This window comes from Haplochromis burtoni, unplaced genomic scaffold, assembly GCF_018398535.1.
Source record: "Haplochromis burtoni strain Fernald_Lab_line unplaced genomic scaffold, NCSU_Asbu1 Contig_92, whole genome shotgun sequence".
Lineage (NCBI taxonomy): Eukaryota > Metazoa > Chordata > Actinopteri > Cichliformes > Cichlidae > Haplochromis > Haplochromis burtoni.
In genome coordinates, this window is record NW_024582453.1 from 563972 (window position 1) to 579014 (window position 15043).

Genomic DNA, 15043 nt, shown 5'->3' on the forward strand with positions numbered 1-15043 from the left:
CAGGTTTTGCAGTGAGACTGAGCTGCAGGGTAGCATGAGCAAAGTATCTACCAGGTCGATTGTTAGATTTAGCTCCTCGAGTACTATTTTTTTTTTTAGGTTTATTCACAAATTAAATTTGAATTTGATTGCAATCAAATTTGGACTACCTTCTTAAAATTCACATACTATATAAGTATGTACTGTACATGGTGTACAGCATTAAAGTTGACTCAAAGAACGCCTTTAAAATTAGTGTGGGTTTTTTTTTTTGTTCGTCCAGATAAACCAAATATTGTTAACGTTCTTGTTAATATTATTGGGCTTTGGAGGTGCTGATATGTTGTATTTGAGCTCTGCTAGTCATGCTAGACACTTGATTCCAGTCTTTATGCTGAGCTCTGTTAGCTGTACCTACAGTCCCAAACAACACAACAAACGAACCGTTAATCAATTCACCATGAATTTCACACTTGGCAGGTACGGCCAAAGCATATTTCCCATAATGTTGAATTTTATCTTTAAATGTGACAGCTAAGACTTTTCTTACGACTCAAGAATGTTTTCTTCCTATGGAGATGCCAATAAAATCCACAGACTTTTATGATGTTAGTGCAATAAATATTGCTAGAAATCTTGCTGTATGCAAGCACAATTATGTGAGGGGGCTATTAAAGCCTCTTAATTTCAAAAAGATGCCAACTTGTGCTAAATCTTTAGTTGGGCATTTGTATAAAGCCGATGCTCCTCGTAGTGTTTCAAGTCCATTTTTCCACAACTCATACTGTACTGTGTACATTTTTAATCCCTCACATCACTGAACAAGCATTAGTGGGTGTTTCCATTATTGTTATAAAATATCGATAAAGCAACATTGTAAATGGTTCCTTTTTTGCTTCTGAAGTAAAAATCCAGACATCATGGACCCACACCGCTCAGAGAGCACTTTGAGTGTGTGTCCTTTAGTCTGATAAATACAGTAAATGTGTAGAAAAGTAGACAGATGTGCCAGTGTGAAAAAAGAGAAAAAGAAGGTAAGAAAATGAAGAACACGGCATCTTGTTAGATATAAGACGAGGTTTCAAATACAGGATTAACTAGTTGTTGTCAGTTTATTTTTAGTGTTCACAGCTCAGTTGTATGTTTGTTCTTCACAGCAGTGGGGTTTGACCATTGCCCTCTTTCACTGTCCAGAATGCATTTTCTGTTACTGTGTGTAAAAAGAGGGTAAAATGTATCAAGTCAAGATGCCTGCATTTTGTTTGTTGTTGGCATTGCATTACGTATAGACTGTTCCGACTTTGTGGTTACCGAATCAAGTACAGTACATCATTTCCAACTCACTAACCAACATTTAACCTTCAGATCTTGCCTTTTGCCTTGTAAATCTATTGGTCTTCAAGTTGAGAAACCGTATGTTAAGATGTTCTGAGATTTGTACAAGTTTGTTTCAAATGAGTGAAATAAATGGAAGTGCTGTTAAGCCTGCTTTAATACTTGTGTCTGATTCATTAAATTAGTGCAGATCATAGTGGTAGTTTGGTTAGTCTGCTGACACTCAGAAATCACGGTGATTTGTTTTAGGCACAGGAACACAGAATACCCTCAAAACTGCTGTTACTAGTTACATTTAAAAATTAGATACACCAGTCAAATAATGTGGTTAATAAAAAAACAAAACAGTGATTTTACACTGTATGTTTTGACAACATAAAGACAGACCTCAGTCTGACTTGAGAGCTTGCAGCACTGACTGTGGTACTCTGCTGACGTAGTACTTGTGGTTACGGAGTGTAGCAAGAACCCCGGCAGAGTTCATGTGCTTTACACTAGCATCATAGCGGTATGCATTTCCATGCATATCAGTCAGTTTACCTGCATTAGAAAAAGAGATGATCAGGAAATATTTGGGAAACGATTTTAGAAAGTGGTTTAAACCCTAAAAAAAACAGTGTCTATACATGACATTATGTTGCTTTATGATTAAACGTTTTCACCTCCAACAGCATGCAGGATTGCTTCAGGAGCACAAGTGTCCCACTTCTTGCACCCTGGACTAGCAAAGACATAGGCAGAAGCTTTTCCTTCAACAAGCTGGATAATCTGCAGGTAGAGAAGCACGGACAGAAAAATGTACGTTCAGTCTCTCTGTGTAGAATTTATCTATGTAACTAGACAAAAGCATTCACTTTTCCAAGTTTTAATTTTAATAATGTAAAAGAAAAATCTCACTGCTTCATAATTCATTGGTCACTAATGCAAAAAAGTGAGTTCAATTTGTTAGCACTTTTTTTTATATTGATTTACATCTTTCTTTTATTATTTATATAGTAACAACCTTCACCACCTTCATAATGGGGTGCTAAACTAAAGCAAAGAGCCTGCAACAATAGAGAGAAAACCACATTTACAACAATCTTCTATGAATGCTACTTTGCAATACTGGCAATCTTTTAATGTAAAGAGAACGCCGGTTGGGGTGAGAGGAAAGAAGAGCAGAGAGAGCTGATAACCAATAAACTAAACAAAGCACAAACTCCAGGACGATACATAAAATAAAGCCATGGAGTAGTGGGATATAAATGCATGAAGGGTGCATTTGGTAGATTATGTGAGGTATGCCTGCAGACAAATCCCTATGATAGCATAAGAAGAGCACAGGACCCTACTTTAACAGAACCTGTGGATTCAAAGCTCGTGATGGCACACGGGGAATCAATCAACTGACTGTTCATTCTATACGTGCAGTTTTTATGTCTTGATGATCTCTGAAATTAAAGATAATGTTGATAAGTTTTAAAAAAACCCTGCCCGAACAAGTACACAGAGTTGTTACCACTGTCAGAAGAAAATTTTAGATCCATCTTACCTTATTTCCAGCACCACCCACTCGTACAACTTCGTGAGGCTCCATGGCATCCACACAGTCTGTTACCAGCTTGTTGCTATGGGAACGGGTGGTGGTGACAATCCGTCTGTCACCTGGAACTTCCTGGAGCTGGAACCCAAAAGCGCCCAATCCCAGCATCCCCCACATGGTTCTTCCTAATTGTGTTCCTGCACCAAGCTGATGTTGAAAATGTCACAATTAACCTTACTCACTCAACTACTACAGACTGTTTCTGTTACATATATGTGCAGCTGCAAGAGTCCTACTGTGATATCATGCTTTTACATTCCCTAATGTGCACAACAATGAGACAAGCCCAGATATCGAACGGTGGAAAAGCAGGGGTTCAAGCAACTGGTTAAAAAGCTTGACGGAAGTGACGACATTCCAGGTAGAAATTTTTTTTCAGTTTCAGTTTTATTGGGTGTCAATATCGTGCAGGTCCTGGAGAGTTACAAGGTTAGATTACTTTAGTTATTCTAAATTTAGAAGTTAAAAAGTTAATCATCATTAATATCATCATTGCAAATTTCATTGAACTATTGTGTTATAATTTTAAAGCTATATTGCTCACTCAGATGCTAAGCTGCTGGCCTATTGTTATAGCTTGCATGTAGATTTTTAATAAGCGAGCTATTTTATAATGCATCTCTAAGATGTACAATGCAATTCAGCAACTGAAGACTAAAATATGGCTCTAGTCAGCGTTTATCAGGAGAAGATGGGCCACAGCACAGCTGAGACATCTAATTTTGCCTCTGAGAAGCCATCAAGCTCACCAGGTACAGCATGCTCAGTGGGTAAGAAAATCACATTATTTCCATCTCTGGTGGCTCTTTCATCTGTGCAGCTTTTGTGCGCTGTTTTTAGTGTGTCTTGTGATGATTTTGTTGTGTACTATAAGGTGAATGATGTTTACAAAAAGTACTACAAAATAGCCGACACACTATATAGCAAAGCTGTTAGACAGTTTGAACACAGTTTTGATTTGGCTTGTACCTGGTAGTTGTAGAACGGCTGGTTGATCACGCCTGCGATGGCTTTGCCTCCATATGCAATCCCAATGAGCACTGTCACATTATCCAGGAGCCCTGAAGTCAGGAAGCCGCAGGATGTTAGCTGGAAGCCACTAAACGACATTACTGCACTTTCACTCATAAATATTTCTAGTGTGGCCATAATAATTAATATTCTGCAAGGCCCGGCTTAACCGTTGCCTTCCCATACAGAGAGCTGTGCTGTGAGGCTGAGGGGTGTCCAACCCTTTGTGTGGTGCCTGGGCCACAGCTTGGAAATGGAAACACCTCGATGCTAGGGTCAGCAGAAAGACAGCGGACAGGTGGATAAGCAGGAGCAGGGATGCACAAAGAAGAGGCAAAAAAAGTAGCAGTGAAGTTCTGAGAGCTGAGAACCAGAAAGCAACCAAGCAGGCTTGTGCACAGAGAGCTTTATGCAGCTGAATACACAGAGATGGGAGGAGATTTTTAAGACATGCTTTAGAAGAGCATACCTTCAGTATATTCCTTTGTGCCATCAAGAGGATCTACCCACACAACTATCTGAAATTCAGATAGACACATTCAGAACAAGTACGTATACACCGTAGGAGGTAAACAGTGTCCAAGCAACAACTGTACAACACTGATTTGTAATAGCAGAAAATACTTTTTTATTCAGGTGCTAAACCTCTGAAACTAAACCCACATGTGATTACCTCTTCTTCTTTCAGCTGGCTGTACTCAGGTGGACAACTTCTCTGAAGAATTTCCTCTGACTGGCCAGTCTCAATTAGATCTTCCTGTATCACTTCAGAAGGAAGATCCTGAACAAAGTATATAAATATTCATGAGCTTTGTCATAATACGAGGATGTTTTTAGGTCTAGGTATCCACAGCAAATAATTTGGCTAAATATTGTTGACACTTACCTCCTCTCCAATTATGGTGATTTTGGGGAAACGTTTGGACAGTGAAGCACAAATGCTCTGCTGTGCTAGTCTGTCTGCCAGTGTTTGCAGATCATTAGCGCCTGTCTGTGTAGAAACAGAAATGTTAAACTTATATGTTTAACCATGAGTGCAGCTAGTGTTGTTAAACCACAAAATGCACATAGTGGGGTCATACCTTTTCCACAATACCAAGTTCTCCACTGTGAAGGACCTTCCGTACAATGGTCCCAGCCTTTTCAGCCACAGCATAGGCTGAGGCCACCAGTCGCATAACAACAGCAGGACTTCCAGACATTGCTTTCTGGTTGGTGTAGGGCAGAAGAAAGTAAAACTCATAAAACTAGGAGTGATTTTGTTCATTATGCCAATCTGCTATAGCCAGGTTTAAAAACTCAAATGCATAGTACTCCAGTTGATAAATATAATATCTTAAATAAAAGATAACAATGATGACCCTTAAAATTAACAAAAAAACAAGTCCTTTTTGGATTTATTCCTTAAATAATAGCTGAAAAATACCAAATACTCTGGATAAGCAAATAGCTTTTACAATCCCCCAGTTAAATTAAAAGAATACATAGGATACTGCAGCTACAAGAGTTAATGACGAAGTTAAGCTGATCACAACACACTAATATCAGAAAAATAATAGTAGCTTCTTTTTGTTGTACATTTTTCTTATCTTAATGTACATCAAAAAAATATTTTTAGGTTATTTTAATAAGATTTACACATTCAAATGAAAATATTTAGCTAAAGGCAGTTGTCCCATTAATTCACAACAACACTAGTGCCATCATCTGCCAATATTTTAGCAAAATATTGTAGCAAAGTGCTACAAGTAACGAAAATCGAAAATGTCACTTTAATGTGAGATAGATAGATAGATAGATAGATAGATAGATAGATAGATAGATAGATAGATAGATAGATAGATAGATAGATAGACACACAGGTCAGACTGGTCTAAAAACAACTACTCAAGCAGGTCTTTCCACTCTCCACTCCCTATAATGCTAAAGGATGTGGATATCCCGAATATGGTCATCTGTGGCATAGGTTATGCTGTGGGTGCAGCAGCTGATTAATTGACTAATCATTCAGCTGTACTTTACTGTGTAAATCAATAATTTCTAGTATACCTTGTACTCATATGCATAAATTTGTAAAGTAATTAAACTGTTACACAAACATAAACATTACTCGCTGAAATATAGTGCAGTACAGGTATAAGGTCTCACAAATAGACAAGACTAAAGTTTAAGTATGTTAAGATTGCATTTTAGTAAGTACAGTACTAAATGTACTTAATAACAGCCTAACATTGATAGTTTAAAACTCAGTGAATGCCGTCTTTCGATAACCAGCTTCGTAGCTTAAATATTAAGTAGTTAACTTTGCATTTTAGCGTGATTAGTTTAGCTAAGTAACTAAAAGTCGGGTGTAAACGGAATTCTAAGTAAGCTCGTGCAGTTAAGGCTAATTAGCCACCATGCTATAGCTCAAAGCTAGGTGACTAAAAATCTAAAATGAAGAATATTAAAAAATATATCCTCTTAACTTTGATGAGTACTTACTGATGCTAACGCTGTGCAATAGCCACAGTTTTCCTGGACTGCACCTGGAGATTGTGAAGAAGGGAGATGCAGTAAGTGGTAGACCTTTGATCCCCACAAGATAAGATGTACCCCCCTCTCAGCAACGTTTCAGAATGAACCCGTCAACAAATAATAAGAACGCCGACACGGATTAAAATACAGCGATTATCTCTCATATATGAATGTGTTTAAGTAATTCGAATTTGTGTTACGCAAAACAACGTTAAATTTTGCTTAAAACTGGTCTAATCACAATGTAAAACCGTTACGGAAGTACCGGAATGTGGAGGTGAACCATTTCGCTTTTGCTCATGAAACACGTTTTCTCTGTAATGACATATGTGACGGGTCAAAGTGCCCGCCGGTTTCGTCGAAGGGGAGGAAAGGAAGGACAGCCGTACAGTTTTTTGTTTAAATTTTATTTAACATTCAGTTTTCTTGACCGTAATTCTGTTTTCAGTGAGAAAGCTGTGTTTTGCATTTTAGAACTCCACTTCGTGAATCGCAAACACAATTTGTTATCGGACATCTGTACTTTTTTTCCCCTCCTTCTAATTTTCTGTCATGTGCAGCATTACAGTAGTGGATGTTCATGTGTCTGCACAAATAATCATTGAGAACCAAAAGCTGCTGCTTTAAATGCAGGGTTTCAGCACTTGTTGTACACTTGACCCTGTGTGATATCAATAAGACCACATACTTGGTCATCTCTAGTGAGTGCCCACATGCTTTTTCAATCATCTGTTTGACAGGAGCAACCAATCAGCAGTAAGGTCGCTTAAAGGCCTAGAATACAACAGATTATTTTGAGCTACTCTAGTAGCTAAAGAAAAAACACAAAGATGTAAAGTTAAGAAATTAAGATGTAAACGTAAAATAAAATAAAATAAAATAAAATAGCCATTTACTGAGTTAAATTAAAAGCAGTTCATTTGACTCAGTAGAGGCTGTTTTTTTTCTTTAATCCTCAATATGGCTTCTGTATTTTCAAATAAACTCACATTGATCAGAGAATTAGGAGTACATCCATGTTTAAATGGAAAAAAAACTTGTATTACAGACATGCCAACCCACCATCATGATTTAGCCATTATATATGACTGATGTACACTATCAAAATAGTTTACAGTAGAAACAGAAATAAAACTTTTGGCTGACCAGTTACATTTTAATGTGGCATACAGAAGCAGCAACTAAAAAAATGGGAGAAAAGTTAACATTTTTCAGATGAAAATTTAAATATTTGATGTCAATGTGCATATCACAGGCAAGTCATCTGTTTGCCAGAGGTCTGTAGCCCATCTCTCCCTCTAGCTGCTCTGCGGTTAGAGCACCCAGCAGAGGTTGACAGTCTGGATTGAACACTGAATAAGCACTCAGTTCACCAGGCTTGCGCGGCGCTGGGCTCCGGAGTCCTTCATAGAGCCAGTAGAAGAGAGAGATGACAAAAAAGGGGAGACCAAACTCCAGTTCGGCAAACAGACCCAGCAGAACCAGCCATAGCAGCACTTTTAGTAAAGTGATGTTAGAAATGACAAACTGTCGGGAAGCCAGCCACTTTCCCAGAGCGCTATCCAGCAGCCAGTCTCCACGATCCTATAGTGAATACACAACAGAAAAAGAAGAAGAGAAGAATAAAAACATGTGATGCTACAAATACACCAAACTGGATAAAATAAATAAACAATAGGATGTCAGTTTTCTTAGAAACAGCTCACAAATTGTACATGACTTAGTGGGGATTAAATGAACATATACAGTACAGTGAGTATTCCTTGGCTGCTGAGAAAAAATATGAGCTTACAAAAAATAGCTTGGATCTCCAAATCAATACATCGCAATCAATACAGCTACTTTATTATTTTTCCCACAAAGGCATTTATTTCTAATCTTTAGAGAGAATGGTTCAAAAAAGAAAAAATATCCAGTGGGTAGCAGTTCTCTTGTAGATAATGCCATCAAAAGCCAACACTTTTTTGGCAACAGTAACTCAACCAATCATTACAACCAAGGTACCCAGAAGTGCATACCTTTATGACCACAGTTTACCTATCTTCTAATGGCTCTGTCCAGCAGGGTAACATGTCACAACCACAAATCATCTCAAACTGGTTTGTTAACAAGACAATGAGTTCACAGTCCTCGAATGGCCTCCACAGTTATGAGATCTCAATCCAATAGAGCACCTCTGCGATTTTGTTTGTTTCCAGCAACTTGTTAAATCTATCCCACAAATAGTATAGGCAGTTCTGGTGGATAAAGGAGGTCCAACCTGATTTCAAACGAAATGCCAGAAGGTGTATTCTGGTACTTGACAAAAAAGGACTGCTTATTTTACACTGTTGTAAACACTGTTGGCCTATAATCTGTCAAAAGTATCTAAAACATATCTTTTTGTGAATTATATCAAGTCATTTTGAGTAAAAAAACAAAACAAAACAAAACACCCCAATAACATTAGAAGATATTTTAAATGGCCAATGTAGAAAACAGGGTAGGTGAAATAACGTCATGGAAATACCTTCAATTTATTTTCTTTATTTAACTCTTTATTTTATATGTAAACCCTTCGTAAATCCTGTTGACTACAGCCTATTTACCAGTGTGGGCAAATATATTAGATATGAAAAAATAGAAACGATGGAAATCACTTTTAGCAGGTGTAACTAATGATGTGGTCTGTGCGTTTGTTTACTGTTATATTTGATGGTTTACTTTGTCATTGTTCGTGAGTGTGCTTTTTTAAATTATTGCCAATTGTAAAACAATACTATTAGTGCAAAGCAGACGAAGCACTCTATTTATCACGCACAGTCCGATCTTTAAAATAACAAGCTAAATCGGGAAGTTCATGAGCTTCCCGATTGAAATTATCTCTTACGCTGCTTTGAGAGCCGTCGGTCGCAGTCTGGTTGTTTCGTGCCCTGTCTTCAGGCTGCAGACTGTCAGCTGTGGGTGTTTTATCACACTGAGCAGCGGTGTCTGCTGCTGTCTCCCCTCTGGATTGTGAACCAGTAGTCTCACTCTTCTGAGCAGCTTTTTCAGCCTGTCGTCTGGCTCTGAACTCTGCCAGCTTTTGCTCCATGGATAATTAAGAACCGACAGCAACTCATTCACAACTTCTATAAGCTTACGTTAAAGTTATAAGCCCTTCGAAGCACAGTAAATCTCTCTCGCACACACGAACTTTCAGTCTAAGTTTGATGACTTGCTACTAGCTTAGTAACAGGTATGTTTACATTTTACGTCGACGTCTACCTGAAAGCAGGATGGTGTGTCGCAAGAAGCCTCCAACAGTCCCCGTTTTACGACAGTTTCACAGTTCTGTTGCTAGCTTAGTGATTGTTTTCAGTAGAGGTGAGTTCCCCAAATGTTATACTGTTTTATGTTCATTTAGTTTGGTAAATAAATAAATGGATTTTTAGCTGCTGTTGCTGTTGATAACCGTTAAATTTTAAGCTACTGAAGCTACTGAATGAACGATCGGAGACAGATGCTAATCACCACATAACCACCACGTCTCCTTTATATATACGTGTCGTTGTGCTATTATTGCGGTTTCTATGTTTTTTTTATTGGTTTATCAAGCTAACAGTTATCATTATGTTATACATTAAAATATATTTCAATAAAACAAAGATGCTTCATATTCTTGAAGCTACCTCGATCTTCCTTTAATTTTCCTACTTTTATTATTACAAAATGTAAATGTTTTTAATTTTGTCTACATCAATGCGTCTACAGTAGCTTTATTTTTTTCGTGGCTTTCTGTTTTCTCTGCAGACATGGCTTCAGCTCCAGCACAGCAGCCCACTCTGACAGTTGAGCAGACCAGAGGTGAGAGGAACAGCTGGTTTATATATATAAAAGCTCCCGTTTCTACTTGTTTACTCTTCCCCAGGTGGTCCATATTGTTGCTGAATAAATACTGGGCAAGTACTCGTACGTTGCATTTGTAAGACCGAGACCTGTACTTGTCAGCATGATTTTGGATTATCCAGGTAGCTTCAGGGTTAACCCTAGGTTTTCTGTACTACATAGGTGGTTCACTTTTTACCGAGGTAAGTCATCACGGTAATTTATGCTGTAGACTTAACCTGGAAGACCCGGGAGAACTCTGTGGGGAGAGTTGTAGGATGTAAAGTTTCTGTGTTTCCCTGATGAGCATCAGTAATAAATACAGATTTTTAGACACAACTTATTCCTTGTTTTCTGTGTTGGCAGCAAACAATTTTACAACAGCTTTTTGTTTTATGAGTAATAAATAGTAATATAAAATAAGTAGTAATATATAAACCTAAAACAGGACGGCTACACTGTCCTTAATGACCTCATATCAAATTTGTAGTAATCCTGTGTTTGAATTCTGTTTTTATATTTAATATTTACTTTCAAGCCCTTAAACAGCACTGAGTCTGCAGCTGAGAGTCCAAAAACTTACATTTTTAAGAGCGGGTTATGTTCTGAGTTTAAGTTTAAAATCAACTGGAAGCGGCGTGATTCACTGATCCTTTTATTCACAGCACGTTTTAATTGCAACATAGATTGTATGCTGGTCTGTGCTTGTGTGTGCAGCTTATTAATGTGTACCTTAGTAAAACCACTGAATGAAGCACAACCTGTGAGTCATATTATAACGGCAATGTGCATGATTAACTTGGTGATTTAGAAAATGTATAAAATGCTGTTATGCTTAATTCTAATCTTTTACTCTGGTGGTTTTACAGCTACTAGAACACAGGACACACAAACAATGCCTGTTCAATCAATAATATGGTTTTAACTTTTATCAGCAATAAACTATGGCAATGTAAACATCTCCTTTATTCAGAATAATATTATTAATAATAGTATTAAGCTGTGGGACAGTAAGCTTTAATATTCAAATGGATCCAGTTTAAAGTTTCAGAGCTCTAATGCACAGCCATCACCTTAGAAATAAACAGCAGGACTGAGAGCGCACTCAGTGTTAAAATAATCAACTGGAATGAAAATATTTATTTTACTGTTTTGTGTCCGAAATCTAAAGCTTTCATCCTAGACTTTTAATCACGCATTGATAGTTTCTGGATTAGGTGACACTCATAGGGATCATTTTGTGTGGAAGAAGAGTCATATGATCCGTGAAATGCCTCTTTTAGATTGGTTAGATGCAGCCAATACCACCCTTCTTGTGTTAACGCACAAGAGAAACTCTGGGTTAACTTATTGAGCTGATAACCAGCTTTTTGTGACCTTTTATCCTGATCGCCAGTGTTAGCATAAGTGAATCTAGATAACGGTAAAATAGCCTGGGTGTTGTGAACTTTTTTTGTAGTATAGGGCCCTGGAGTTGGATGGGGTGCACTTTCTTTGTTCATGAAAAGTAAGAAGAAGAATTAGTGATGGTGATTTTCAGGCTCCAGATTAGTTACTGTACTGCCATCCATCCTTGTTCTTCCGCTTATCCGGGACCTGCGGGGCAGCAGCCCAAGCAGAGAAGCCCAGACCTAGCTATCCCCAGCCACCACCTCCAGCTTATCCAGAGGAACACCAAACCAGGCCAGCCGAGACATATTATCTCTCCAGCGCGCCCTGGGTCTGCCCCGGGACCTCCTCCCGGTGAGACATACCCAGAACACCTGTCCCACGAGGAGCTCAGGAGGCATCCTTGTCAGATGCCCGAACCACCTCAACTGGCTCTTTCAATGTGGAGGAGCAGCGTCTCTACTCTGAGCCCCTCCTAGATGGCCGAGCTCCTCACCCTATCACTAAGGGAGAGGCTAGCCACCCTTTGGAGGAAACCCAGATACTTAAACTCCTCCACTCATCCCTGACCTGGAGTGGGCACTCTACCCTTTTCCAGCTGAGGACCATGGCCTCAAAATTTAGGGTGCTGAATCTCATTCCCACCGCTTCACACTCGGCTGCAAACTGTTCCAGTGCGAGCCAACAGAACCACATCACCTGCGAAAAGCAGAGCTGAGATTAATTAAGTTGATAATTTCTTCTAAAATGTGCAGCAATGTCAGGAAAAGGTTGGTTTTTTTTTACTTTGTGGAGCAGCTACTAAAAAAGCTTTTTTTTTCACAGTGGTTTTGAGCGAGGTGATCCAGGCATTCTCAGTACCGGAGAATGCCGCACGGATGGAGGAGGCCAGAGAGAGTGCCTGCAACGACATGGGCAAGATGCTGCAGCTTGTGCTCCCTGTGGCCACCCAAATTCAACAAGAGGTTATCAAAGCCTACGGATTCAACAATGAGGGGGAAGGTGAGCTTTTTTGTATCTTAAAACTAAAAATGTGCTTGGTTTTGCTCTTTGCTAGGTTAGAGAAAAAGTGCAAACAGTGTACTGTGAAAATAAGCAGCTCGCCCACTGCTGGCCTCCCATTTAGTTTTTGTAGAAAATTTTTTTATTGTAATCCCCCCGGTTTTGAGATGATTAGGGATGAACTCTGTCCAAAGAGGCAACCATAGATAGTAGTAAGATTATCTGTGGAATTTTTTTCAGGACAGCAGGTTCCTTTCTCTGAGTTAAAGTACCAAGTGTAAGACATTATTCTCTGAAGGCTTAAAACAATAGAAACTACTCTAAAGTTCAAATAATTTTAAGACACCGTTCAGACTAGAACAAATGATCCCACCGGTGCTAATTAGTGTTGGCTGATATGACGCAGAGTACTCATATAATTTAATTTGGGTCTTAAATGTATGAATTAAACATTAAACTACTCAAAGAAGAACAAATAAATGCTGCATTTATAAATCATATTTGTTTCTCATCTAAACGTTTCTTACTGTTTTCTATCTCTAAAGACATCACCTTAAATCTCCCACACAATGCTGTTACAGAAACCAAACTTTGCAGGGTTGTAGTCACTTTAGATGTATACCAGTCACACATTGGAGAGATGTCTGATCAACTACCCGAGACATAAAGACAGTTATAACTAGGAGGCTTGCAACAGATTGCATAGCTCAGACAGAGGCTCGATGGAAAAATAATGAAATTGTTATGGGATTAGGTACAAAGACGGCAGCAGATGAGACTGCCTGAATCCACAGAGGAGCTTTAAGATGCAACAACAAAGCCAGACAGTGTCTTTAAAACACTTATATTCCACCTACTGAGTTCATTATTATCAAAACTAATATCATCCTCACTACAGTGTCACAAACATATATGCACATCACTGTTTTTTATAAATACTAAATGACATATTTTAAATGGGCCTCAATTTTTAATCACACACAGGGAATTTTTTCAAATTAAACATGTCCAAAGTTTTAAATAATAAAATCAGTGTATGTATAAGTAATCCCTGGGAGCCGAAGGCTCGGGTTTAATGAGGTCAATTCAGGCACACAGCACAGATGCCCCGCCTACTTGTAGTTAAATATCCTGTCTGCAAGGTGCAGCCAATCAAAAGGGAGTTGCTTTAAAGGAAGATGAGTTGAAATAGAAATCTGTTCTAATTAAATCCAAAAAAGTCAGTAACAAACTGTAATAGATCCCTTTTGATGGAAACTTCCAGTCTGTACTGGTTACAGGCTGCATGTCATTCTGGGGAGATGATATAATTTGTCATGCTGATCATCTGCTTCCCTTTCAGGTGTCCTTAAATTTGCCCGACTGGTCAAGATGTATGAAACCCAGGACCCAGAAATCGCAGCCATGTCTGCTAAACTGAAATCTCTTCTCCTACCGCCACTTTCAACACCACCTATAGGAGGCGCCATTCCAGCTTCATAGGAAATATTACTTCCATCCATTGTTCGCAAGGATACTTCCATTTAAACTTTGGAATACATGCAGTTATGAGCAGATCCAGCATGCCGTCAACAGTTCTGTCTTTATGTGGAGCGGTTATTGTTTAAAAACACTAAATATTCCAAGAAAGACAACACAACTTTTCCAGTTTAATCTCAAGTACCCTTGCTTAATTATTGCTTTTCTTTACTGTTCTGTATTTATTTGTCACATGTTACACCATGACCACTTTCTTAACCTTAATCATTTCCTTTGATGCCATGTTTTGTACCATTTTGATATGCTGTCAAATGTCTTTTTTGTTTAAATTAAAATGTTTTCTGAACCTGTGTGCATTGTTAATGCAGAAAATGTGCAAAAAACCCCCCAAAAAACTCATTTCCATTTAAATGCTTTATTATTGCAGTTAATCTATATACCAGTGTTTACCATACTTTTAAAAAAAAAAAACTAAAAAAAAAAAAAACCTGAATCGATTACATGTATTCACATATATACATTTCATTAAAGGCAATTTTTCTTTTACATATAGGATTTGGGGTTAAAAGATCACTATTCCAGCATATAAAATCTGAATACATATCTACCTTATACAGCTCTTAGGCTTTGATGCATAAATACATATTGTGGCAGAAGAAGTTCAGGATAAAAATATTAGTCGAGATAAATAAAGTGACCCAGATTCTGGAACCTACACTACATTTCCAAAAGTGCTTTTTTTCCCCCTTCACCAAGGCAAACTGTGCAAAACCAGTGCAGATGGCACCCAGTTTATGTGGAAGTAGTTCAGTGTGCAGTCTTTCTGGCATATTTAGATTTGTGTCTTGTGCACATTCATCGAGCCAGGTATTCAGATCCAGAATAACTTCTGTGCATGTT

At 38.3% G+C, this 15043-nt stretch overlaps 3 protein-coding genes across 4 annotated transcripts; 1 reads left to right on the top strand and 2 right to left on the bottom strand.

The window, feature by feature from the left end:
• Positions 1 to 201: 201 nt before the first annotated feature.
• On the bottom strand, positions 202 to 6821 carry bpnt1 (bisphosphate nucleotidase 1). 2 transcript variants are annotated; one of them, XM_005935389.2, is made up of 10 exons: positions 6693 to 6821; positions 6395 to 6438; positions 4993 to 5118; positions 4797 to 4901; positions 4584 to 4691; positions 4380 to 4428; positions 3869 to 3960; positions 2849 to 3046; positions 1977 to 2082; positions 202 to 1854 (listed from the first exon to the last, which is right to left on the bottom strand). In XM_005935389.2, the coding sequence occupies exons 3-10, from the start codon at positions 5110 to 5112 to the stop codon at positions 1703 to 1705; spliced, it is 930 nt and encodes a 309-aa protein (XP_005935451.1). In that variant the 5' UTR covers positions 5113 to 5118; positions 6395 to 6438; positions 6693 to 6821; the 3' UTR covers positions 202 to 1702. The 2 variants fall into 2 exon arrangements, with proteins under 2 accessions (XP_005935451.1, XP_042078647.1); XM_042222713.1 differs by having other exon boundaries at positions 202 to 1189; positions 1702 to 1854; positions 6395 to 6821.
• A 137-nt stretch (positions 6822 to 6958) lies between these two features.
• saysd1 (SAYSVFN motif domain containing 1) lies at positions 6959 to 9652 on the bottom strand. The gene is made up of 2 exons (XM_005935391.3): positions 9297 to 9652; positions 6959 to 8011 (listed from the first exon to the last, which is right to left on the bottom strand). Exons 1-2 carry the CDS (start codon positions 9498 to 9500, stop codon positions 7688 to 7690), a joined length of 528 nt encoding a protein of 175 aa, XP_005935453.1. The 5' UTR covers positions 9501 to 9652; the 3' UTR covers positions 6959 to 7687.
• grcc10 (gene rich cluster, C10 gene) lies at positions 9538 to 14489 on the top strand. The gene is made up of 4 exons (XM_005935392.1): positions 9538 to 9772; positions 10199 to 10252; positions 12488 to 12664; positions 14007 to 14489. Exons 1-4 carry the CDS (start codon positions 9685 to 9687, stop codon positions 14144 to 14146), a joined length of 459 nt encoding a protein of 152 aa, XP_005935454.1. The 5' UTR covers positions 9538 to 9684; the 3' UTR covers positions 14147 to 14489.
• Positions 14490 to 15043: the final 554 nt, after the last annotated feature.

What these genes read in the sequence shown, in the direction of transcription:
- bpnt1 (XM_005935389.2), bottom strand. Translation starts at nt 5,112, where the DNA reads ATGTCTGGAAGTCCTGCTGTTGTTATGCGACTGGTGGCCTCAGCCTAT. An exon ending in AGCCGTTCTACAACTACCAG is followed by an intron (nt 3,047 to 3,868) that starts GTACAAGCCAAA and finishes TTTCAACATCAG; the next exon opens with CTTGGTGCAGGAACACAATT. An exon ending in AATCCTGCATGCTGTTGGAG is followed by an intron (nt 1,855 to 1,976) that starts GTGAAAACGTTT and finishes TTTCTAATGCAG; the next exon opens with GTAAACTGACTGATATGCAT.
- saysd1 (XM_005935391.3), bottom strand. Translation starts at nt 9,500, where the DNA reads ATGGAGCAAAAGCTGGCAGAGTTCAGAGCCAGACGACAGGCTGAAAAA. An exon ending in CCGACGGCTCTCAAAGCAGC is followed by an intron (nt 8,012 to 9,296) that starts GTAAGAGATAAT and finishes TATTCACTATAG; the next exon opens with GATCGTGGAGACTGGCTGCT.
- grcc10 (XM_005935392.1), top strand. Translation starts at nt 9,685, where the DNA reads ATGGTGTGTCGCAAGAAGCCTCCAACAGTCCCCGTTTTACGACAGTTT. An exon ending in AGTGATTGTTTTCAGTAGAG is followed by an intron (nt 9,773 to 10,198) that starts GTGAGTTCCCCA and finishes TTTTCTCTGCAG; the next exon opens with ACATGGCTTCAGCTCCAGCA. An exon ending in GACAGTTGAGCAGACCAGAG is followed by an intron (nt 10,253 to 12,487) that starts GTGAGAGGAACA and finishes TTTTTTTCACAG; the next exon opens with TGGTTTTGAGCGAGGTGATC.